The sequence below is a fragment of the Balaenoptera ricei genome, chromosome 8 (assembly GCF_028023285.1).
Source record: "Balaenoptera ricei isolate mBalRic1 chromosome 8, mBalRic1.hap2, whole genome shotgun sequence".
NCBI lineage: Eukaryota > Metazoa > Chordata > Mammalia > Artiodactyla > Balaenopteridae > Balaenoptera > Balaenoptera ricei.
Genome location: NC_082646.1, coordinates 66,800,966 through 66,827,010, shown reverse-complemented (window position 1 = coordinate 66,827,010; position 26,045 = coordinate 66,800,966). Strand labels below are relative to the sequence as shown.

Sequence of the window (26,045 nt, the reverse complement as noted above, 5' to 3'; positions counted from 1 at the left end):
TTGGGTGTAGGTGTTATTTAAAAGTCTCCCCTGGGTCTTCCACCTCACCTCCATATTATTTCTTTCAGCAGTGTTTATTGAGTACGTTCTCTTGGTCAAAATCACTATAGTAAACACTTTGAAATATAAAGATGATAAGGAGGTAGCCTTGTCCTCAGGGAATACCAGTTTATTAAGGGAGCAAAGGCCATATGAAAGGGCCATACGAGAGGCATGCCAGTGTTTGATCACTGATTAGAGAAAGCAGAGGTCAGTTCTGTCTGGGGTAATCTCAAACAAGACTGTTTGGAGGAACCAGCATCTGTTTAAGTCTTGAGGATGATAGGATTGTTAGGGACAAAGACGAGTATTGCAAATAGAGGAGATGGCACGATCCAAAGTTTGGTGGTGGTTGTGTGAAGGAGGCTGTGGGCAGAATATTTGGGAGGCAAGAGGTACTGGAGGTAGCTAGCAAGTTAGGAGCAGGTAGCAGTAGTGCAGGTGATAGTAATTGAAGCCTAATCTTAGGGGTTGGTAGTAGAGGCAGATTGAGGGGCCAGAAGATAGAATGGACAGAATTGTACTACTGGAATAAATATGGGGAAAGAAAGAAGTTGGGAGTAAAAATGTAGGTTGTGAACCTTGGACACTGAGAGGATGTCAGTGTGCAGTTTACTGCATTGATTTGGTTATATGTTAAAACAGACAGCATATGGGGAATCACCAGCAAATTGTAGAAAATCAGAAAATGCAGTTGTTTTGAGTGTACACACATGTTCTTCAGGCCCTAATTTAGCAAGGATGGATATATTTGATATGAGCAGAGGAATTAAATACCTCCAAACTTGGTGGGGAAAATGATTTTCCTGAATAGTACTCTGAGATTTGAGTTGGCTTGCCTACTCATAGGAGTTTGCACACTCATACATTTGCAGCCATATGTTTTTTACCTCTTGTATCATTAAAGCCAAGAGGGCTTTACATTAGAAAAAACAGAATTAATTCATCATATTTTCTCAGTTTTCCCTACGATACAAGCGCTGCATTTTAAAGTTCGCCCTGAGCCTAGGAAAGAGGCAGTAAGAAAGTGTGGGGTGATAGTGCCCTCTTCAGGCCCCATCAGTACTGGTTGCCTGTGGTCTGTGTACATGGCCACAAAGAGTCTTTGATTTTTCCTTTTGCTTTAGAAGTACATCCAGGAAGCCAGGAATATGGGCAGCACCATCCGCCAGCCCAAACTGTCCAACCTTTCCCCATCAGTGATTGCCCAAACCAACTGGAAGTTTGTGGAGGGTCTGCTGAAGGAATGCCGCAACAAGGTGAGCTGTGGACACTTCTGAATGTGTATTTTCTTTGGCAGCCAAGGTGAGACCAAGGCTTAGCTCTGACCACTCTTTTCTTGATTTTGAAAATATTGTTAATATAATGGGATAGTACTAATGTCAAGATCCTGTTAACTTGGAATTAGGTGTATTTATTTTAAATAAAATATACCATTAATTGAGAGCAAGCACGCTTTGCTTGATAAAAACTTAATGTGTATTCTTTAAAACTGAGAGACAGATGTAGTTTTTAATTTTAGACATCTTATGTTACTTAAAATCATTAATTTTAAGTAAGTAATATCTTAAGTAAGTAATGTAGTTGAATTGTCTTCAACAGATTAGTCTTACACGTATGCAAATGTTTTTGCCTCTCTGATTTAATCTGATAGCACTGATCTCATGTGTCTAGAAACAAGAATTCGCTGAGTGCCTACTGTGTGCCAGATCAAGGTGTATTATTCAGTTTAAGCTTGCTGTTGGCATGTTTTTTTCCATTCTATAAGAATAGTAATTTTTTAAAGCTTTATTAAGGTATAATTGATATACAAAAAATTACACACATATAATGTATACATCTTGATGAGTTTGGACATATGCATACACTGGTGATACCGTTACCACCAATCAAGGTAGACATATCTATCACTTCCAAAAATGTCCTTATATTCTTTTGTGTTTTTTGTTTGTTTTTGTAGTAAGAACACAACATGAGATCTGTCCTCTTAACATATTTTAAATTGCACAATATTGTATTGTTATAAGTGCTATGTTGTACAGCAGATCTCCAGAGCTTATTCTTCTTACCTATGAATACTGAAACTTCACACCTCTTGAGCAACAATTCCCTATTTTTCCCTCCCCACAGCCCCTAGCAACCACCATTCTATTCTCTGCTTCTATGAATTTGTTTGACTATTTCAGATACCTTATATAAGTGGAATCATGTAGTATTTGTCCTGTTTGGCTTATTTCACTTAGCATAATGTCATCCAGGTTCATCCACGTTGCTGCAAATGGCAGGATTTCCTTCTTTTTTAAGGCTTTTCTAAGGCTGAATAATACTCCATCATATATATGTATATACCACATATTGTTTATCCATTCATCTATCGGTAGATACTTGGGTAGTTTCCATATCTAGGCTGTCATGAATAATGCTGCAGTGAACTTGGGGATGCAGATATTTCTTTGAGATCCTAATTTCAGTTCTTTTGGATATATACTCAGAAGTGGGATTGCTGGATCAAAAGATAGTCATTCTTTTTTGTTTTTTATAACAGATTTGTAGAGATCTGCTTTCTTTTATTTTTTATCTTTAAAATTATTATTTCTATTTTTGGTTGCATTGGGTCTTCGTTGCTGTGACGGGCTTTCTCTGGTTGCAGTGAGCGGGGGCTACTCTTTGTTGCCGTGTACGGGCTTCTCATTGTGGTGGCTTCTCTTGTTGCAGAGCACGGGCTCTAGGTGCGCAGGCTTCAGTAGTTGTGGCGCATGGGCTCAGTAGTTGTGGCTTGCGGGCTCTAGAGCATGGGCTCTAGGCACGCAGGCTTCAGTAGTTGTGGCTTGCGGGCTTTAGAGCGCAGGCTCAATAGTTGTGGCACACGGGCTTAGTTGCTCTGCAGCATGTGGGATCTTCTGGGACGAGGGATCAAACCCGTGTCCCCTGCATTGGCAGAGGGATTCTTAACCACTGTGCCACCAGGGAAGTCCCAAGATAGTCATTCTTAACTTTTAATATTTTAGTTCAGAACTTAAATTTCTAATAAAAATACAGCCTTTCAAGCAAGTCAGTATACTGTGCTTTTTAGGACAGTTGAACTAACTTGGCCCCTACTACATCCTGTTCATTCATCAAAGGAAAAAAAAGATTTTCCTGCATTTCAGTTTCTAAGTGACGCATTTTTATGGGATGAAACCAAATATACTTTCTCTTGCAGAAAGAATTATTACTGTTACAAGTTAGGTTGTTATACCAGTACTGATATTTTGAATTCAGGCATTTTAAAAACTTCATCAGTTCAGTCTAAGTCGTTGATATCCATGATTTTTCCCAACAATGTTGTCTTTTCTCCCATCAAGAACATTGGTGATGCTGCCTTTCTTGAAAGAGGGCTTGTCTCTTGTCTCTGGGATTTGTTTTCCATGCCCCTTGCATTCATTCTCAAGTTTTGAAATGCATGCTCTGGCAGTGACAACTTTCTTATGTCTACTGCCTGGTCAACAATGATGGTGAAATATACCCTAACTTCAGATTTGTTAATATGTGGAAAAGTGTACATATTAGAATTGAAGAAACATAGTAATCAGCCTAACGCTATCAACTGTTGGCTAGCATGTGGAGCAACAGGGAACTCTGATACTGTTGGAAATGTAAATTGGTATGATTGCTTTGCAAAACAGCATAGCATTTATTATCCAGTATTCTTCTCCTAGGTATATTCCCTAGAGAAACCTTTGCAGCATGACCCAGGAGATATGTACGAGACGTTTACAGCAGAATTCTTTGTAATAGTCCCAAACCGGAAACAACCCAAATACCACTCAGTAGGAGAATAAATAATAAATTGCAGTATATTTATACAGTGGAATGCTATACAGCGTGGAAATAGACAACAGATATATTGATCAGTGTGTATGAATTTCACAAACATAAAGTTGAGTGAAAAAGAAAATAACAAAAGGGGATTCCCTGGTGGCTCAGTGGTTAAGAATCCGCCTGCCAATGCAGGGGACATGGGTTCGAGCCCCGGTCCGGGAAGATCCCACATGCTGCAGAGCAGCTAAGCCCATGCACCACAACTACTGAGCCTGCGCTCTAGAGCCCACGAGCCACAACTGCTGAAGCCCGAGCACCTAGAGCCCTGCTCTGCAGCAAGAAAAGCCACTGCAATGAGAAGCCTGCACACTGCAACGAAGAGTGGCCCCCCTCGCCACAACTAGAGAAAGCCTGCACACAGCAACAAAGACCCAATGCAGCCAAAAATAAATAAATTAAATAAATTAAAAAAAGAAAATAACAAAAAAAAAACATACTGGCAAAACTAAACTACACTGTTTAGGGATACAAATATAGGTGTTAATCATTTCCTTGCTTTTCTGTAGTTTTAGTGTGTAAGTCAGAACAGTGATCACTTCTAGAGTGGGAAAGGTGATTGGAGAAGGCACATGGGATTCTTCAAAAGTATAGATGGGCAATGGGCAATATTTTTTTTCTTAATCTGGTTGATGGTTATGATAGTCTAATAGTATACATTCACATACACACATATATGTGTCTGTATATGAGATATATTTCACAATAAAAAATTAAAAATAGTAGCACTGGAAAGAAATATGCCGAAGTGTTAAGAGTTGTTGCTTCTGCAGGGTAGGGTATGGGGTGACATTTTTCCTTGCTCTTTAGATTCTTTTTTTTTTTATAAATTTATTGATTTTTATTTTTGGCTGTGTTGGGTCTTTGTTGCTGTGCGCGGGCTTTCTCTACTTGCGATGACTGGGAGCTACTCTTCGTTGCGGTGTGCAGGCTTCTTATTGTGGTGGCTTCTCTTGTTGTGGAGCACGGGCTCTAGGCGCACGGGCTTCGGTAGTTGTGTCACGTGGGCTCAGTAGTTGTGGCTTGTGGGCTCTAGAGCGCAGGCTCAGTAGTTGTGGCGCACGGGCTTATTTGCTCCATGACATGTGGGATCTTCCCGGACCGGGGCTCGAACCCGTGTCCCCTGCATTGGCAGGCGGATTCTTAACCACTGCGCCACCAGGGAAACCCCTAGATTTTTATATGTCACAAATTTATAACATGATTAAATCTTCCTTAAGAACTTGGATTCAATATTTAGGCAACTTTAGGTTCAAAGACCAGATCTGCTTCTTTGCTGTGTGAATTTGGGCAAGTTACTTAAGTTCTCTGACCTCAATTTCCTTATCAGTAAATTGTGAAAAATAATAATACTTCTCATAGAGTTATTAGTCTTAAATGAGATAATGTAATACTTAGTACAGTGCCTGGCACAAAGCTGCAATTAATCATTATTCAGTGTGGTTTTTTGTTTTTGTTTTACAATGAGCACGTGAAAAATTTTACCTAAAAGTAAATTATTCCTCTTCAACTTTTCATCCCCTTGATGGATACTTTAGATATATTTCTAGGATTAAATGCGGAAAGGTTTGTTTAATAGGGTCAGTTAAGCAGTCAGAGTCAGAGAATGTCAGAGATGAGCATGACCAAAGGGTTTTATTCAACTCTTTTCATTTCATAAATGTAAAAACTTAATCCAGAGTGATGAAATCACTTGCCCAGGGTCAAATAGTGATTTCTGTGTTTTTATTTTCTTTGAAGAAGGCTCTCTACTATAACCTGACCTCAGTGGTAGAGAATAAATACACTCTTTATCTGTGGGTCTTACTCCCAGCCCAGCAGATATGCTGGGCAGTTGGCCACAACCCTCTCTAGTTGAATGTGATCTGGCTAACTGTGGGTGTCTAATCTTACCGACTCATTTCTTATAGACCAAGAGGATGCTGGTGGAGAAGATGGGCCGAGAGGCTGTGGAGCTAGGGCACGGGGAGGTGAACATCACAGGGGTGGAGGAGAACACCTTGATTGCCAGCCTTTGTGACCTCCTGGAAAGGATTTGGAGTCATGGGCTACAAGTGAAACAGGTAATGAATGTCTGGCCTCTCCCTGTTGAGCAGACTGTCTTCCTGTTTTTGCTTACTAGCTTTCCCACACTTTTCCAGCTGGCTGGCTTTGAAGAATGGTGCATGGTGCTTTTGGAGTGAGACTTGAAATAGTTCAACAAATAAGTAAATAAATGTGACCCAAGCCATCTTCTTTAAAAATAAGCTTTATAAATCTGTGTATTTGTCAGACATTTTAAAAGTGGCATCTTTTCTCCTGCAAATAGAGCTGAAGGCCAAATTGATAGGTCCTGTTTGGTAGCTGGTCCTAGTCTGGAGATAGAACACAAAAGAAAGAGAACTTGGAGCTCAGGAAGTACCAAATGTATTTTAAGGGTCCTTCACTATTTGTACATTCCCAGTGGGAAAAGGTCTGTCATTAACATTTCTTTTATATGCAGATAGCTTAACCTTCTAAAGATTTGAGAGAATACCAAAAAAGTTGAGTAAGTTTGATTTTTACTGCTTAATACCAAGAGAATCTCCTTATTTCAAAATACTGAACTTTGAATAACTCGGCAAGATGGACAGCTTACACTTTCATGCATTTTTAAATTTGAAAAGAACTTGAAAAGTTTTCAAAAGCAGTTTTATTATGGAAAAATTAGGAAATATATATAAGTATCCAGCAAATATTTAGTTAGGGCCTGCAGTGTGCCAGACACTGTTGTAGGCACTTGAAATACCTCAGTGAATAAAGCAGACCAAGATCTCTGCACTCCTGGAGTTTTCATTCTCATGGGCATAGAGGCAATCTACCTCATCTGTCCTTCAAAACATTTTTCTGTGCGCATGTGCCCATGTACAGCTGTATATTTAAAAATCCAACAGAACTGCAATGAGATACCTTTTCACATCTACTAGGATAGCTAAAATAAAGAAGACAGACAATAACAAGAGTTAGTAAGGATGCAGAGAAATTGGAACCTTCAGATATTGCTGATGGGAATGTAAAGTGGTGCAGCCTCTTTGGAAAACAATCTGGCAGTTCCTTGAAATGTTAGAGTTATCATATGACCCAGCAAGTCCATTTCTAGCTATGTACTCAAGAGAAAGGGAAACATGTCTATGTAAATATGTGTATGAAAATGTTCATATTCCTAGCAGCATTATTCCTAATAACCAAAAGTTGCAACAACCCAAATGTCCATAAGCTGGTGAATGGATAAACTGAATGTGGTGTATTCATACAGTGGAATATTTTTCAGCAATAAAAGGAATGAAGTGTGGATACATGGTACAATATGGATGAAATTTGAAAACATACTAAGTGGAAGAAGTCAGTCACAGAAGACCACATAGTGTATGATCTCATTTATATAAAATGTCCAGAATAGGCAAATCCATAGACAGAAAGTAGATTAGGGGTTGCCATAGTCTAGGGAGGGATAAGGAGTGACTGCTAATGGGTTTTTTGGGGTGGTAAAAATCACCTAAAGTTAGGTAGTGGTGATGGTTGCACAACTCTGTGACTATACTGAAACAGATTTTTTTTTTTGGTACAGAACTTTGTACACTTTATAAGTATGAATTTTATGGTAATGTGAAGTATGTCTCAATAAAGCTGTTTTTTTAAAAAATCCAAATGGGATCATACTGTACATAATGTTTTGAAACTTGTTTTTTCTTGCCTCCGAATATCTTTTCCATGTCCTTAACTAATTAGGCGATAGTATAGTAAGTGTTTAAGAGCTGAGACTATAAATCAGATAGTCCTGGGTTTAATTCCTGCTTTAAGTTTATGAAACTGAGCATGGTACCTAGCTTCTCTAAGCTTCTGTTTCCTCATGTGTATGATGGAATTTTAAAAGAACCGCCTCTACCTCTGTAGGGTTCTTGTGAGGATTTGATAAGATAATTTGTGTAAAGCACTAAGCTCAGAGCCTGGTATCTGGGAGTTTCTCTGTAAATGTTTGTGGTTATTTCTCTAAAATCTCAGTTTTAATTGTTTCCACTGTATAGATGTGCAGTACTTGAATCAATCCTTTATTATTGGTTGTTTGAGTTATTTCTGATTTTTCAGTATTACAAACAGCGCTGTGATTATAGATTTTTAAAAATGTTAATAATTGTGTATCACATCCCTAAAATGTTGAGAGTCTTGTAGTAGCAACACTGTGGGCTAAAACCTATCTTTCAGGGTTGTTATGATAATTAGATGTAGTAAAAAAAGTACCTGGCATGCGGTGGGTATGCAGCTTATGACAGCTCTTATTATGCTGGGTTCTACATGAAGGATTTCTCTTTCTTTCCTTTTCTCTGTAATAAATGAGTAGAATATACATAATCATTTTATCATTTTCTTTGAAGTTTAGCAAGCCTGGCAATATAGTTGAGCTCTTTCCGTTTTTTGGTAAAACATATGCCTCCCAAACTTCTTGATATTCTCCATAAAAGTCTTCAGGGAGTTAGTGAGGCATTAAAAAAATGATACCATATCATCACAGGTGTTTTAAACCTGTGCCCTGAGGCTTTGCAGCTATATCCTTCAAGAATTCCCATAGCTTGAGGAATTTCTTTTGGAGCCCATTTGATCCCCCTCTCAGTTTGGATAGACAGAGGCTACTTACTGGTGAGAAACCAGTAGAGAATAGTGGGGGCTTTTCAATTGAGGTTCCATTTTGTTCTGAGCCCTGCTTTTGGAGCTCTAAAAGTGAACCACTGACAGTGTCGCAGAAGGAAGTGAGGGTCTGTGCCTGCTGGTAGGGATTGTTCAGTTGGGGGTTGAAATCCCTATCTTTGTGGGGTTCCTACAGCATGTTCTCCTTTGGCCTCCATTTTGTTAGCCTGTGTTTAGACTACTTTTCTCCTGCTGAGACATTCTTCAGTTATGTTGCAGTCCAGGGATTATAACCTGGCTCCCTGGTCTCTTCCATCACGCACCCGATTGCGATCAAATTCACTCTCAGAGGGTGATCTTATCACCCCCCTGTGGGGGCACGTTACTGAGCAACTACCCATAGTGTCTGCTTAGAAAGTAGAGAGAACCTGAACCGCAGTTTTTGCTGCTGGCCTCCTAGGTTTTGTTATTAGCTGCCTGCAGGGCTGCCTGCCGCAAGTCCTCATAAAAACCTCTGTTATCCTCACCATTCTCTTTGGCTTTCGGTGACATTTTCCGAGGACATGGACTTTCTCCTTTAATATATTTTCTGACAATTAAAGGTGAGGTTTGGTTTTTTCATACTGTTTTTGTAACTGCTGCCATTTGAGGACTGGTAAATGAAAAGGGGTTGTTTCTCATCTTTCATGCATGTGACATTCTTGGAGAATCTGGTGCTATATATTGTGTGGCCACATTCCCAAATGGGTAGTTGGATTGTATTGAATCTTGCAATCCCAATCAGCCCCTTTGCAAAAGAGGAAAAGAATAATCCATGTCTCCTGAACTAGAAAACCCCCAGTGCCCTGTCACTAGGCTTCAGCCCAGCTGCTGCTCTCTCACTCTTGCCCCGGCTCTCCCTCCTCCCCAGTGCAATCACTGAGCACCCGGGCGTCCTTCTGGCACAGTGGCCTGGTGTTGCTCTTGCCTTTGGCTCTTCGGTATCGTTGCATGTGAGGACTCTCTGGTGACCAGCTGTATTTTACTTCCAGACAGTTCTGTTAAGGGAGGCTGCCTTCCTCGTCTGCCCAGATTTTGGGGATACAGTGATGAAAAAGGTTGTCTCTGCCTTTTTAGGGGCCTATGCTATGGTTTCAGTAAATGGATGGATGAATGGGTTTTTAGAAGTTGTATTACTAAATCAAAGAGCATGAATATTTTAAGGTCTCATATTGTCTTCTACATACATTGTATTAATATACCAGTTAGTAACAGTTTAGGAGTAGTCTCATTGATGTTGTTGAACAGCTGTTTTCTCAAACATTTGGTAATTCAGTGAATTAAAAAAAATGGTCTTGTCTAGTTTTAACTTGTGTGTTTTTTAAAAAACTGCCATTGAGGTTGTTGGGTTTTAAGTTGGTTAAATCTTGTAGGAAAGCCTAACATACAGCAAGTTTATGTCAACAGCTTGCTGATCTATAGATGAGGGGTTTTTTTCCATTCAAATGCTTGATTTTTTTCCCCCCAAAACCGATCAAGTTGGAGGTTAAAAATAAAACAGATCCTTGATATTCTCAGGGGGAAAATGTTGAGACCTTAAATCCTCACATTCATTCCAGAGAATAAAATTTTCTTCAGAAAATATAACTTCAGAAGTTAAATGCTCTCTTCCAGAAGCAGCCGTATAGCATCATTATTAACAACAATGGGTCTAATATTAGATACACTTAAGCTTGCCCAACACTCTACTTCCTAGCTGTGTGATCTTTTACAAGTTCCTTAGTCTTTCTGATCCTCAGTTTGCTCTTTTCTAAAGAAAATGAGGATAGAGGTACCTACCTTTTAGGACTGTTGAAAGCATTAAATAGAGTATATTGTATTTTAAACATTTAACATAGTGCTTAGTTCGTAGAAAAACTCAAGACATGGTAGCTTCTGTCCTTATTATTACTCTTACTTTTATGAAATACAGACACTAAGTGACTTATAAAATGATCATAATAAATCCTACTATTAAAACAAACTTATACTACATTTATATTATATCAACTATATAGGAACATTTACCATGAATCTGAAATAAAGTTTTGAATCCCATAACAAGGGTCACTGTGTACTGAAGGATGACTAGAAAGAGACAAAGCAGTTGCTGGGTGACCAGCTAGGCTTATTCACTATGTAGGCAAATTGCTTCCTTATGTCAGGCTTGAGAATGCTGTGCAGATTTGAGCCTTGGTAAAATGACAAATCACTGCGTGTCTCCAGCAGTTTAAACTGCAGCTTTTATGTTTTCAAATGCCAAGGTTCTGCTGTGTCGACTATAGTATATCTCAGACTTGCAGTTAAGTACCGGCCTCCTTTCCTGCAGGCTTCTTCAAAGTACCTTCCACAGTAAATCCCCATCCTTGTGATGACTTACCCTCCCTAGGCTGCACTAAGGGCAGGAATGCCTTTAAATATTTTAGGATATTCGGGAGCTGTTACAGAATCTTGTAGGCTCGGTATCCACTCCTCTGTGCAAAAGCCATCATGCACTCCCCAAGCTGACCTTCAACCAACAGACCATTTAGAGATTGATAGGTTATTTGCTTTTTTCTTTCTTATCCACTGGTCCATTCCCAGGCTCTTTTTTGGCCATGTCCTTCCTATTCCCAGTGGGGGATCATTTCTTTTTTCTGTTCCCTTCCATTCTTTATATTTCTCCTGGATTTTAGTAAGGGGATATATATTTGTATACATTGCATCTGGGTGTACATCGAGCTAACAAATAGGACAGATACTTTTTAGCAAAAGCGCATATCTATATGTTCAAATTATCTCTGACTCTGCTCACTAGATGCCTTACCCTTAGAAATCTAAACTGATAGATATTTCTCCCTTGCATTGGTTCCAGGGGAAATCAGCCTTGTGGTCCCACCTGTTACATTATCAGGAAAACCGGCAGAGAAAACTCACATCAGGAAGCCTCAGTACCTCAGGTAAGATGGTCTCTGCACCATTGGACAAACTCCCTCCACTCACTTTCCCATCCCCCACTGAAGTGATCATCTGTAGCAGACTGTTCCAGGTCAATGAAGTCTTCACTCTGTAATGTTTAAGCCACAGGGCTCTCTGAACCACAGAGCATACCAAAACCATGGGGTTTGCTTTTATTATGTGTTTCTATACACTTGTTCAGTGAGATAGAAGATTTATATCAGCAAGAGGCCAGTCTTAGAATAAATTTGGGTTTTAAATGAATTTGGATTGATACTGATGTCCTGTGTTTAGAGTGTTTTCAGAGTCTTTTGTTTTACTTCTGTGAGATGAGCATTGAGATGATCTATCCTATCAGTTAAGAGAGCCTGTTTGTCAGTGTCCTGCCTTGGAACTTCTCAAAGTCAAGGCCTGGTGTGCATGATCCCTTCCACTTGCTTTTTGTTTCTATTTAATAAAAATATCAGAGTTGGCATGGACCCCAGAAATCATCTAGTCCAGCCCCCTTGTTTTACAAGAGGAGGAAACTGGGATCCAGAGAGGAATTTAATTTACTCAAGGTCACACAGTGAATTGATAGAAGAGGCCAGATCAAGAGCCAGGCCTCTTATCTCCGGTCTACTGTTCTTTATAACATCCTGCAGTGTCCCTTCCAGGACACTCTCCCTCCTCCCTTTTCTTCTTGGCAGCATCACCCCTTCATACCATCCTTCATTCTCCTCTCTCTGCCAGGGAGTTTGTTTAACTTTCTTAGATGTTCTTGTCCTAATGGTAAAGATCAGTTTAAGTGGGGGTGAAAAGGTAGGCATATACTCAGTGTTGTCTTTGCCCTTGAATTAGTTGATCTCAGCTAGCACTGAACGTGGGGAAAACAGCTGGCAAAAAACCAGGTACAAAAGCTCCCTAAGTAGCCTCATAAGGAGTTTTTTGTCCACTTTCTGAGTATGAGAGCAGAGTCTTCTCAGGAAAGCTGTAGAATTTATTGGCAAGGGATAAAACTGTAGCCAAAAATTATCAACAGCTGAATGATGAAGATACTGATTTTAATTGTTGGGCCAGACATGAGGATATAAAGGTATTGTATCTAGAGGTCCTAAGCATCCTGGATCATGTTCTTTACATAGTCCCTTGGCTCTTTTGTAGTCAATTTTGAGGCAAGAGCAGGGCATGAGTAGTGGCTCCTAGTGGAAGCACTGCTTCCATGGATTCTGATGAGAACACACTGGATTAGGAGCCAGAGGATCTGTGTTCCTTCCAGTCCTGACTTTGCCACTTGGTGACTGGGGCAAAGCAGCTAACCTCTCTGAATTTCAGTTTCCTGCTCTGTGATACCGTCCATGGCTATCTTATAAGTTGTTACAGAATTAAGTGAGATAATATGCATAAAAGTATAAAATTTGATACCTAGTAGGTACTTAATATTCATGAAATGATTGATCAAAGTGTTACCAAAGTAACTCCAGCTTTTTTCTGTAGATATTTGTGATTTGAGATAAGAAGGGTAGTCAGCTATTTGGGTATACAGATCTCTTTGGACTTAACCAACTTTTTGTTCTAGGAATATTTCTTGATTCAGAACGGAGGAAGTCTGATGCCAGCTCAGTCATGCCTCCCCTGAGAATCTCCCTCATTCAGGATATGAGGTCAGTTTGGGCTCATTTGTAATAAGCCACTAAAATCCTGTTTTCAGTTGCTGCTTAGGTGTCCACTTTATTTATTTATTTATTTTTGGCTGCGTTGGGTCTTCGTTGCTGTGCGCAGGCTTTCTCTAGTTGTGGCGAGCGGGGGCTACTCTTCGTTTCAGTGCACGGGCTTCTCATTGTGGTAGCTTCTCTTGTTGCAGAGCACAGGCTCTAGGTGCGTGGGCTTCCATAGTTGTGGCATGCAGGCTGAGTAGTTGTGGCGCACGGGCTTAGTTGCTACACAGCATGTGGGACCTTCCCGGACCAGGGCTCGAACCCGTGTCCCCTGCATTGGCAGGCGGATTCTTAACCACTGCACCACCAGGGAAGTCCGAGGTGTCCACTTTAAATAGCAGGGTCTCAGTGACCTGGGCTTCTACAGTGTCTCATTTAACCAGGAATCCCTCCTCACTGGTCCTATGCTTCATGATGCATTTGTAGAGCTGTACAAGCAGTTGTGTTTCCTAACATTTTTGGAGAATTACACCAGAGTATTTCCAGGCCTGAGACCTCTGGGGTTAGCCTTGCTTTCTAAGAGCTGTACTGGCTTCCTCCCCAGCCCCCCAAATTATGGTGAGCCCATCTGGCAAAGTTATCTGGAAGCTCAGGATTTAGAGAACAAAGATGGACTCTCTCAGGATGCAGTAGGGCTCCCTGGCCAGGCTTCCTTTGGTGTTACAGGGGAGGTATTGATAGTGAGTTCATCTCCCACCCTACCCTCCACTCCCCTTTTCCCATTCCCCCTTCAGGCACATCCAGAACATTGGGGAAATCAAGACTGATGTGGGAAAAGCCAGAGCATGGGTGCGACTGTCCATGGAAAAAAAGTTACTTTCCAGACACCTGAAGCAGCTTCTCTCAGACCATGAGCTCACCAAGTAAGGCCACTCCACCTGGAGTAGAACCAGCTCCTGGGAATGGCGGGAGGGATTGGAAACCCTCGTGGGAAGGGAGGCGTATTCGGTATATCATTACTGCTGAATTCAGCTAAACTCAAATTGCATATGAAGGTTTTGCAGCATTTCTTCTTTTTTTCTTTATTCCTTTCTGTGTAGAACACTGTTGTACACTTACACTGCAATATTTTTTATATTTTCCTGTAGATGAATTAACTCTTTTGGCACTGCTCAACACAGCACACTTGTTTTAGTAGGAACATTCAGACATAATCAGTTGACTGCATGCTCTCTAACTTAGTTCTTTTTTTTTTTTTTTTCTAACTTAGTTCTAAAGGCCTGGATTCTTCGGGCCTCTGGCCACAACCACTCCAGGAAACAGTGGTCCTCCCTTTTGGCTGTTGGTTTCTCTTCTGGGACCTACTATGGTTTATCCAGGCTCTTTCAGCCATTGGTCAACCAATGAGCTCTTGTTGTGCTCTACCTCGGATCAGTTCCCATAAAGAAGATGGGAGGACTTTTCTTGTTTTGGTGGTATATTCTTCCTGAAGTTTTTGGTGATGTAACATTTCTTCTTCTTCTTTATCTGTAGAAGAATAATTCTGTCATATCTGTTCTCCCTACCTTCTTGATCTATATCTCCCCCCCCCAAATAGCTTTCTTACAGAGGTAGTGAGAAGGATGGAATCCTCGTTGGATACCTCAGAGTTTTGGGGGTCCTCCTCTCCTTGTGGCACTCAAGTGACCTGTATACCTGTTGGGCATAGGGCATTTTCTTGGTCTCTTTCCTGTCTTGAGGGGGAAAGGATTGGAGAATTAAAAAGAAACTTCTAAGATATACCCTATCTCTTTTGTTCTCTCCTGAGCCTAGGCCAGCCCAAAGTAACCAGGTCCTTGCTCTTCCTCACTCCTAGGAGCCACTAAATCTACAGTTCCCTTCTCTTGATTTTATATCCTTTGCATTCATTCCGTACCCTAGTTACTAGAGCAGGAGTGGGGAGGAAGGCTGTCTCCCTTCTCTGCCTCTCAGTTACCACCTCTCTGTCTTTTCCTATATATAATATGTTTGGTTCTTTCTTCATTGGCAAGCCTATTGGGCATTTTTCTTTTTGGCATTCCCTTGGGCATCTTTTCATGGTATCCTTTATTATGTGACTTCCCTGTGGATGATAAAGCAGAGAAGTGGACCTTGGGGAAATTTTGTGTAAGTGAATTGATTAAACCTGAAGAATCTGTTTTTATTTAAAGTGAAAATGTAATTTTTTAGACTTTGTGTGTTTAAACCACAGCGAAAAACCGGTTTCAAAATCTTAATAGGTTAGAGAGCTCACTTTGAGAGGTTACAAAATAGCAATTCTTAAAGTGCTTACATTTGATTCCCTTTAGTGACGAAAAAGTTTAGAAATAAAATTTGAAGGTTGGAAGGACAACTAAAAGAGAACAAGTGAACATTTAAGCCTGGAGTTTGGAAGGGAGTTGTTTGCATACCAGACTCTAGAGGACAGTTGTGTGTCCTGGGAAAATCTGTGGCTGTGTGGGCACTAGGGTCTGACAGGGCAGGAGTGATTCCTGTGGGCCGGTGTGGGCATCATCTGTCAGGCGATGCTGCAAGTTGGCAGGAGGACATGGCAGAGAGGTAGCCGAGAGGGAGTCAAGCCCAGGAACTTTATGCAGGTCTAGGGCAGTGGATGGGTCTAGGGCCTGTGAACTTAAGGGCCTAGGCAGGAGCAAACAGGGCACAGACTTGGGTGAGGAGACTAATTTTGGTTTCTTTAAACTGTAGCCCTGTTAGAGGACAAAAGCTCAGAATTTACTCCAGTGAGTAGAAAATGAGAGTTTTGCTGCCACAGATTGCGTTTTGGGTGGGATATAGGGAGAGAGAAAGGTGTGCTTCATCAAAACCTACCTACTACTCCATCCTACCCTCTCTCATCTTTCTCCTAAGTTTGCTTAAAGCTCCAGCCACATCAGACCCCTCACACTTCTCAGGATGTGTTCAGCCCTTTCAGGGCCTAGTCAGAAGTCTTCCTTGCCAGAGTTTGCCTAGACTCCCCAGAGACTTAGTCCATTCCTCCTCCAGGCACCCATAGCATTTGTTACAGTATTTGTTCATTCCTTTTTTTTTTTTTTTTTTTTTTTACCATTGGTGGTCTGTATTATCATTATCCATTTGTTTGCCACTTATTAAAATTTGCTTTCATTGGAGGCATGAACCATGTACCTCTCCCAATACTCCTTCTCCCTACCTCGGTTCACAGTTTGGAGTTCGTGTGACTCCTTGCTTAGCTTTACCTCCCGCATACACATTTCAGGTCCTTAGCCGCTGTTCCATCTGTCTCCTTACTTACTGCCACTCCCTAGGTTTCATCCTCATGCCCCTTTCACCCTTCAGCTGTACTAAATTCAAATTTCTTGAAGTTAGTTATGGCTTTCCCTTTACTTCTAAGAAACCTATTACTTGTAGGGCAGATTACAAACTCTTTAGCCTGAATATTTAGGGCCTGCCTTCATTTTACCCTAGCTAGACTTTTCAGTCTCATTGCTAACTGATCACTTCTCTGAGCCCTCAACTCTAGCCAAACTGGCTTTTATACCCTGTCCTTCTCCTTCTTCTACAACCCCTGTCTAAATTTGTGCTGTCCTTCAGGCCCTCCTGTTCTAGGACCATCGAAACTTCTGGGTCTTTAAATTCCCAGAGAGTGCCTTTCATTTGGCAACTGATTATGTCTTATACTGTGGCCTTTATCAGATTTATTCATCTAGACTGTATGTGAGGATAGGTGCTTCCCTCTCCAGCACCTGCACAGAGTAGGTTTTGGTTGGCGAATTTTCTGTGGAAACTACGTTACAAACTGTCTAGGTAGAACCTCACGGGTCTACTGAATCCCATACCTCTCTGGCATGGTGACTGCCGTCTGGGCAGGCAGGACAAGGACCTTCCTTTGTTCTCTGTGTGTTTCTTGTGCTGGGGGCCTGTGCATTTGGCTCTCTGTGTCCCTGCTACTTGGGGAAGGTACCATTGCTGTGCAGGCCCAGAAGGCCTGCAGTGTCAGGCAGAGGGGTTGGCCTTTGATGAGTGAGCAGTGGATGAGGGGTGGGGATGGGAGGAAATTGAAAAGAGGGGAAGGACATCGTCTGCACAGCTCTTCCTTGCCTGTGACCTGGATCATTCCATTCCTTGCTTCTGAAGCTGTCCTCAGCTTACATTCACGTTCAGAGCAGTGTTCTGACTTGTGGGTCTCAGGTCTGCTGAGGGTCAGAGACTAGCCCTGGTAAGGAATGGTGACCACAGACCTCCTGCCGTTGCTACTCCTACACCATACACTGGGGTGATGCCCTATAGAAGCTCTCAGGTTAGGAAAGAAGATCCCACGACGTCTGACACTTTACATTATAGTAACGTCAACTCTTGGACACAGGTGGAGTTTGGTTTTTGTTGTTCCTGCTGTAGCTAAAGCCACTTTCCCTCTAGCCCTCAGTTGGAGTAGCTGGCTTTGTTCCTTTTTTCGGTGGCCCTAAAGAGCTTGAGGCTTGACTCACATTCTTCCCTTAGCTGTGTCCTTCCAGAACTGAATAATTCTAGCCTCTTACCCCTCCTTTTGTCTGGGAGACTGATGTATCGCCTCTTCTCTGACAGAAAGTTGTACAAGCGCTATGCCTTCCTGCGCTGTGACGATGAGAAGGAGCAGTTCCTCTATCACCTCCTCTCTTTCAATGCCGTCGATTACTTCTGCTTCACCAATGTCTTCACAACTATCCGTGAGTAGCCCTGTGCTCCCCACTAGCCTTCCCAATGCCAGTCTTCATGAGCCTGTCTGAGGCTAACTTACTGTCCCCTTTTTAAAGAAAGATTATCACTTGTACTTTCTTCTGTGGGGAGAGAGGTGTACTTGCCCCTCCTTGGAGGTTGTATTTTCTCTCAAGCTTCTTACTCTTGTTCTGAACTAGGGAGCTCAGCGCTTTTGGCCATTGTGTTGTCACTGTGGTCCTGGGTGCTGGGGGCCTAAGGTGGAGTGGGGTGTGGGGGGTGAAGTTCACTGCCCTCCCTGCACACCTGTAAAGAAATCTACCTCTTGTTTTGGGCTGAGAGAGTCATTCAGCATCACAGAAAGTTTCAGACTAGCCCCCAGGGAACAACAACTCTTCCTGAAGTAGCAGAAAGAACTCCAGATGGCAGTGGGAGGTTTGGGTCCAGGCCCTGTTCTGCCCTAACTCATTATGGATCTGTGAGCAGTGTCTACCCCTGCAGTGGGGCTCAGTCTCCCTATTTGCAGAGCGAGGAAGAGGGTTTAAAATGGTCTAAGGAAGGCTCTTGGAGCCTCAACTTTCTTTGGTGCTAGGATGCTTTGTTTGGTGGGGGGTGGTCTGAATTTGCCCCATGACTAGTTGTTTGGCCAGTGACTCAGCAGCTTCAGCAGTGTGGACTCTTGTTCTATATGACACCCATCCTCCCTCTCAGAGAAAAGTGTTGTAGGCGTCAGTGGAAGCAGCACTGGACTGGAATACAGGAGACCTGGGGGAAACTATTTCCCTCTCAGTGCCTCAGAAAAGGCATTGTGATACCTGCCTGGCCTCTCTGGAGATTGTTATTAGAGTCCCTGAGATGATAGGTAGAAAAGTGCTCTGAAAAGCAATTCAGTGCAGTGTTGAGTTGGTGATATTGTTTAAGGAACAGGTTTACTTAGCTCTGAGCTTGCAGATGGGCTTGGATTTGGATGTTTGGGTGATAACCCTGGGAGGAGTGAGATTGAGGGGAAGATTGGCTAATATTCTAAGCCGGCCAGAGACTGGGTCCTCAGGACGGGCTGCTCCAGGCTCTGTACCAGGAACCCCAATCATGCCAGCATGCCTGGGGCAGGTCAGGGCCCTCTCAGGTACGGGAGGGATTCCTGATCCCCTCCAATGCCTTTGTGGCTTCCCCTAAACAGTGATTCCTTACCACATCCTGATCGTACCAAGCAAGAAGCTGGGGGGCTCCATGTTCACCGCCAACCCATGGATCTGCATCTCGGGAGAACTGGGTGAGACACAGATCCTGCAGATTCCCAGGAATGTGTTAGAGATGACCTTCGAGGTACGTGTTATCCGGCGACCACAGCCCCAGGCTCTATGGGGATCTGAGTTTCAACAGCTACTTTGGGAAGCCTTCTCCAGGGTTTTAGAGGCCTTGCTCTTTACAGTGTTATGCTTCAGCACAGCTGACCTGTCCCAAGACGATCAGAGGCCAGAGCCAAGGGTTGACTGAGGACGGGGGAGCCTGCCCTGTCTAAATGGTTTCTGGCTGGAAGGCACCCATCTGGACTTGCATACCGCCTTGTCCATGGTGTATTGAGAAATCCCCAAGAGTTCTTTCAGCTGCTGAGCCCAAATGTTCACAGAGGGCTCCGACTGCTCTGCCATTTCCAGAGCCTTCTGCTCCCAGGCCCTAGTCTTCCTCCAGGTAGTGCTCTCTTTCTTTCTCGGCATCGTCCCTCATGAGGTAGTACTATACTGCCAGCTTTGGCGGTAGGTGGAGCCATGAGCTCTGCCCCTGCAGATACTGGGGGGCCAGGTTGCAGGGAGCCAGTCAGATGTGTGCCTCTGAGGAGTGTGGCGCTTTTCTTCTGTTTTCTTCACCTACCCCATCTTCTCTGTTTGGCTGTTCTCTCACAGTACCAGAACTTGGGGAAGCTCACTACGGTGCAGATAGGCCATGATAACTCTGGGCTGTATGCCAAATGGCTTGTTGAGTATGTGATGGTCAGGAATGAGATCACCGGACATACCTACAAGTAAGTGTTCCCTCAGCTATGCCCTGAGACACTGGGGCTAGGTGTACCACCAGGGACTGTGTTTGATGCTTGGGTATGTGGGGTTCTCAAGGAGACCTTTTAGGTTGTGATAGGCTGAGGCAGTTTCTTGTTTGGCTCTGCCTCATGCCCTGAAAAGAAATAGAAGGAGGGCTTTACAAGTGAAGGTGTATGACATCGCTGTGCACAGGTTCCAGGCCACCCATCACTCGGGTGGCTTCCCTGATGCCGCACGGTGGGATGAGGAGCAGGGCCTTGAGGATCCCCAGCCCGGTTTCAGAGCCTATCCTCAGGGATTGGCTTTTTTGATGGCCTTTACTGATCAGCAAGGGAAAGGACGCTGGAGGAGCTGGCAGCTCTGACAGGCTATTGCCTGACCCTCAGGTTCCCGTGTGGCCGGTGGTTGGGGAAGGGCATGGATGACGGAAGCCTGGAGCGGGTCCTAGTCGGGGACCTGCTCACATCCCAGCCTGAGGTGGACGAGAGGCCGTGCCGGACCCCGCCCCTGCAGCAGTCTCCCAGCGTCATCCGGAGGCTCGTTACCATCTCACCCAACAACAAGCCCAGTAAGTGGGAGATGGGGCTGGGCCCTCCTGTTGCCCTGCCTGGGGAACGGGCAGATTTCTGGAAGTCCTGATAAGGGAGCCCGGATCCCCCGCAGCCTGTGCAGCTGCCTCAGGAACCACCTCTGCCGACAAAGACAAAGCAGCCTCAGGCGTTTGTCACCCTCCTCTCATGAATCAGTTGGGGGGGGGGGTTGGCACTCTCGTTAGAGGACTGGAAGGAGATGGGAGAGCTCCTGGATCCTGGCCTGGATCCTCTGTGCTATTTGTATGTGACCCTATAGAGGAGAGGGGTTTACTTTCTGGCCTTCCCCTTCCTGGTTCCTGGGCTTTACCGTCAAGTCTTGGCACTCTTTTGGTTGCCAAAAGTTCCAGGGCAGAGTGGAGAAGAAACTTGACCAGCATCTCCTGGAGACAGAACTCTAAGATCCTAGCTTTTGCTTTTTGTCCCAAGATTTTAGGAAGAGCTAGCTCAGCAAAGTTGGGTGGGCAAGAGCCACTCTTCCCAGGGTCCAAGCTGCCCTACCTCTCCCGTGGGTCTTCCTATGTCCTCAGTCTTTTGCTCAGTCAACTAAGTACTGTTAACCTGAGACTGGATATCTGCTTGATTTTTATCAGAGCTGAACACTGGGCAGATCCAGGAGTCCATCGGTGAGGCAGTCAATGGCATCGTGAAGCACTTCCATAAGCCTGAGAAAGAGGTGAGCCTCCCTGCCCTCCAACCCAGGGCCTTATATTGAGTAAGAGAGAATAATCTTGTTCCAGGCCCCTGTGCTGTGGACAGCCCAGCGCATAGAGTGTGTGCCTCAGTTAGTTTGAGATTCAGCGGATTCCTTTCTCTGGGGACCTGTGCATAGGGTTGCCCTGTTTTCCTTACTCACTGACAACCCAGCAGAGTCCCTGGGCCTCCAATGGACAGTGTATTTCTGTCCTCTTCTGAATTTGTCTGGGTCTCCCTGAACAATGGCCACATGGGCTTTGTCCACTGCTGGGGGCCCAGAACCATCATTTGTTCATTCAACAGCTATTCACTGGGAGCTGCTCTAAGTCAGGCCCTGCCAGGTGCTGGGGAGACTAGACAAGGTCCCTGCGTGTCTTTTGCTGCCCTCCCAGGTGTGGGCAGTGGGCTGGGGATGCAGTGGTGGGAGGGCATCTTAGCTGAGGCAAGCCTGGCACTCTCCCCTGTTTCCTTATATAGCGAGGTAGTCTGACGCTGTTGCTTTGTGGAGAATGTGGCCTTGTCTCGGCCCTGGAACAGGCTTTCCAGCATGGATTTAAATCGCCGCGGCTCTTCAAAAATGTCTTCATTTGGGATTTCTTGGGTGAGTTGGGCTGGGGTGTGAGGGTGGGAAAAGCATGCAGAGACATGGGGGAATCATCAGCATAATGTGGGTGCTGACCACTGGGGTCTGAGGTACAGAAGCCGAATCAGGTGACTCTCAGGTTAGATGTGTTTGCTTGCCCTGGCTTTTCTCAGAGGTAATAACAGAAGCCCTCCCACCCTTCGCCCCTCATCTCCTGAGAATTGGACAGGAAAGATTCTTTCCAGGCATCTGTCATATATAATACAGGCTTAGTCATGACTCCTCACACTTCCTGCTCGTAGGTCCAAAAGACCAGTTGCATTGGAGTCCAAGCCCTGTGTTACACCCCCTTGGAGAATTTGATGCAAGAAGCTTCTCCCTCAAGAGTTTTGTTGAGAAAGGACCATCTTTATATCAAGGGCCACATAAAGAAATTTAAAATACAGAGATAGGGAACATAAGGATCATTTTTTATTTTTATTTTTTTTTAAAGTGCCGATTGTTTTAATTTATTCAAAGTGAAAATAAATATCCATATGGAACATTTTATAAAGTAAATGGTTTCAAAATAAAATGTAAAGACAAAATGGCCAGTTAAACCATACTATCAAAGTGAATGAAACACAAATTTTCAAATTTTTCAAACTAAATATACATAGTCTCTCTCATTTTCAGTTGAAGATGCAGTATTGAACGTTGGTCAGTCATGTGTGATTTTTAGGATGCCTTTAGAATTGAAGTCTGAGACTACAACTAACAAAAAGCAAGCACTTGGCTGCTTCACAGCAGGATGCAGATTCCTCTTTCTCAGCAGAATTCCAGACATTCATAAGGATCATTTTGAAGTGTGACCAGTGGCCTCAGAGCACTCATGTTATTCCCACTAAGTTACTTGCGTTGACACGGAGGTAGGCCTGTGGCAAGCGGCCTACAGGACAGTCAGGGACAGGTCGGTTTTGAGAGCCTTTGTCACTGGCAAGCTTGTCTCCTCTTCACAGAAAAAGCACAAACCTATTACGAGACTTTGGAGCAGAATGAACTTGTTCCTGAGGAAAACTGGCATATGAGGGCCCGGAACTTCTGCCGTTTTGTCACTGCGATCAACAATAATCCCCGGAACATTGGCAAGGATGGCAAGTTTCAGATGCTGGTGTGCTTGGGAGCCAGGTACTGCAGCCTCATGGCCCAGTGTGCACACAGCCAGCCCTGCCGGTGGTGCTGGAGGCCCAGTGTGGTGCGGGGGTGGGGAGTGGCTAATGGCCAGGTGCCCTTGGGCAGGTGAGGCCTTGGAGGCCTTGGTAGAGGCCCCTACTTTTCTTCATGTACCACGCGTGTGTGTGTGTGTGTGTGTGTGTGTGTGTGTGAGTGAGAGGGGTGGGGTGGGGATGAAAGCGTGTGTGTAACTGGGGAGGAGGGGCTGCATTTTGATGCGAAGGAATAAAACTGTCCCCCTGACAAAATTTGAAGTAGAGTATATATATCTAGTCATTTCTTTAACAAACATTTGAATGTGCCAGGCCTCATGGAAGATGTGGGACTAGAGCTGAATAAAATACGGTCTCTACCATTTAGAAGTTCACTTGTCCTGATTATTTAGTACAAGGCAGAAGTTTGGGAGAGTTGAAAAAAGTACGCATTCATAACGTTTGCTGAAAATGTAGAGGAGAAGGAACAGAGGAGGCTCAGAGAGGAGGTGGTATGTGAGGTGAGCCTTAACGGAAGGGTAGATGTGAGGAGTGAGCTTGAAGCAGACAGAACTAACAGAGAGACCCTAAAGGAAGCAAAGCATGTGGGGTCAGGAAATAACAGGTGGAATGTGGGAAGGAAACACTTTAAGGGATAGGGGCCATGAGGAGCTGGGACAGAGTTGATTTTTAATCAGGGGACTGAAATGATAGTAATTTGATATCATGGATGGTATGCATGGGCAAGATTGTTAGGGGTTATTCCAGTGGGTCAGGTGAGAGCACGAAGCCCAGATAAACAAGGCAGTTTTTATTTAGGCCTTGGAAGGGAGGGAGTTGGCATAGTTGTTAAAAACAGATTCAGGAACCAGGTTCACATCGCAGATCAGCCACTTACTAGCTGTGTGCTCTTGGACAAGCTGCTTAACCTCCATCAGCCTCACTTTCTTCATCTGTAAAGTGGGGATAATAATAGCACTGATAGCACCTACCTCACATCATGGGGTTGTCATGAAGGTTAAATCTCTTATAATGGTGCCTGGCACATGCTGAGTGCTATGTGGATGTCAGCTTGCAGTGTTATTCCTGGTGGTGGTCGCTGTGGGGAGGAGCGACGATCTAGGAGAGACTGGCTGTTGAGATGGAGGAAGTGCTGCTGACAGGACATGGTGTCTTGTTGGTGGGGTCGTCTGGGGGGCTAGAGGGGGAAGCGGAGCAGGCCTTGTGGCAGATGACAGGGCCTGTTTGGGTCAGGTTGGGTTGGCATCCCTAGGGCTCGGTAGCCCACAGTGGGAGCCTTTTAAAGCCATGTAAGACATCTTCGCCAAGTGCTCTTAGGGAAGGGAAAGGGGGCTGCGGGGAGATCTGCTTCTCCAGCTTCAGACTTTGTTCAGGGAGTGATGGAGCGGGTTTCCCCCTTGGGCTTTCGCTAACTGTCCCCCTTCCCTTTCCCTTCTAACGCATCTGGACTGATCCTTCCCTGCCAGAGATCACCTCCTGCACCACTGGATTGCCCTGCTGGCTGACTGCCCCATCACCGCACACATGTATGAGGATGTGGCGCTGATCAAAGACCACACACTTGTCAATTCCTTGATCCGCGTGCTGCAGACACTGCAGGAGTTCAACATCACGCTGGAGACATCCCTGGTCAAGGGCATCGACATCTGACCTCCCAGCACCAGCTAGCAGCAGGACCCAGAGACTCGCCTGTAGCTCTGCCCACCTTCTTCCCAAAGGGACCTACGCGAGTTGTGCAGGAGATGAGAGGAGATGTACACTCACTGTAAAAAGAAAAGTAGAGGATTTTTGGAATAAATAATCTATTTTAGAGTTTATTTGCTGATTTGCTTTTTACACACTTTCATGTGAAAGAGTGATAGGGAGAGGGAGACGAGGTTGGTGCCGCTTATTTTGAAGCTGGTGCCCTCCCTCGCCGTGGCCACGCGCTGGAGCCTGCGGCCTCCCTGGACTGAGCCTGCGGCACGTGCGGGGCAGCTCTGCTTCCTCGTCCCCGCCGCGTTAATGAGGCCATTCCACATTGTTTTTAAACTGATGTTTTCTATATTAACATTATTATGGATATTTGGCTTTCACGGGCCACACACAGGTGTGCTGAGCAGGAAGCCCCAAGCTCCAATCAAAGGGATTTTTAGTAGTGCCTCTAAAAGCACTGATGAGGCAGCTCCATGGCTTTTCTTTTTCTTGTCAGTATTATTTGGGAAGGAGACATGCCAGGATGTATCATCGTGCAGAAAATCAGTTTCCTCTTGGCACGCAGTTGCACAGAAGTAAACATAAGCACGTTTTAACAGGTTTTCCTTTTCTTTCTTTTATGTATTATTTATTTAACCCTCCATTGTGTGTTTTAAGTCTTTTTCTTTTTTCTTTTTTTTAAGGAAAGAAAAAGCTGTCACAGTCTAACTGGCTATGTTATCATTGTTAAATTTATGTTATTTTGCGACTTAGAAACCAGCTGCAGTATGGCCCACTTAATAAAACACCTGAAACAGAACTGTGTGGGTCCCTGACTTTCATGGCATGTTGCGAGGAGTGGGTAGTGGAGGGTGCAGTTGGGTCTGTCTGAGAGAACCAGGCTGTGGCACCGCCTCCCAGGCCAGGACTGCCCAGAGGGGCTTGTGTGTCCTGGGTCCTACCCACTGCGGCACCAGGAGCTTTCCTGGCTGTTTGAGAGGGAGGCATCCCAGGGTTAATTTCCCACTACCCAGAGGAGGAGGCTGAGGCAGAGAGGGGAAAAGACCTGGCCAAGGTTGCAAAAGTTGTCACTTGACCGAGACGGGATGGGCCATTTCTTGAAGGGTAAGAAAGACCAGGTGTGGGAACATGGCACATGAGACCCTGTCTGCGCTCGGGAAGGAAAGTTTTTTCCTGAGAGAAGGTTTGCTTTTCCCCAGATGGCAGGTGATAGAGCTTTATAAGGGTCCCAGGAATCAGCTTCCTTTGGTTTTATTCTTCAACCAAGCTGCTTTGGCAGGAAGCTCCAGAAGTGTAGCACAATCAAGTACAGCACCTCAAGGCAATCAGTGTCCTCTTTTACGCTTCCCTGACTTTGCATGTTCTGTTCTCTGCCTGGAATGCCTCCCCTCATGTCCACTTATGTTCATTGTTCAGGG

The 26,045-nt window shown here is 44.2% G+C and overlaps 1 protein-coding gene across 1 annotated transcript in view; it reads left to right on the top strand.

The window, feature by feature from the left end:
• Window positions 1-25,426, top strand: part of DENND5A (DENN domain containing 5A) — a 108,730-nt gene extending 83,304 nt beyond the window's left edge. The window contains exons 11-23 of the mRNA XM_059931094.1: window positions 1,167-1,298; window positions 5,808-5,960; window positions 11,411-11,495; window positions 13,052-13,136; window positions 13,925-14,053; window positions 17,709-17,830; window positions 19,000-19,145; window positions 19,724-19,842; window positions 20,245-20,426; window positions 21,042-21,124; window positions 21,622-21,745; window positions 22,726-22,894; window positions 24,399-25,426. Of these exons, the coding sequence (XP_059787077.1) occupies window positions 1,167-1,298; window positions 5,808-5,960; window positions 11,411-11,495; window positions 13,052-13,136; window positions 13,925-14,053; window positions 17,709-17,830; window positions 19,000-19,145; window positions 19,724-19,842; window positions 20,245-20,426; window positions 21,042-21,124; window positions 21,622-21,745; window positions 22,726-22,894; window positions 24,399-24,582 (1,713 nt within the window). The 3' untranslated portion in view covers window positions 24,583-25,426. The remainder of the gene's footprint in view (window positions 1-1,166; window positions 1,299-5,807; window positions 5,961-11,410; window positions 11,496-13,051; window positions 13,137-13,924; window positions 14,054-17,708; window positions 17,831-18,999; window positions 19,146-19,723; window positions 19,843-20,244; window positions 20,427-21,041; window positions 21,125-21,621; window positions 21,746-22,725; window positions 22,895-24,398) is intronic.
• Window positions 25,427-26,045: the final 619 nt, after the last annotated feature.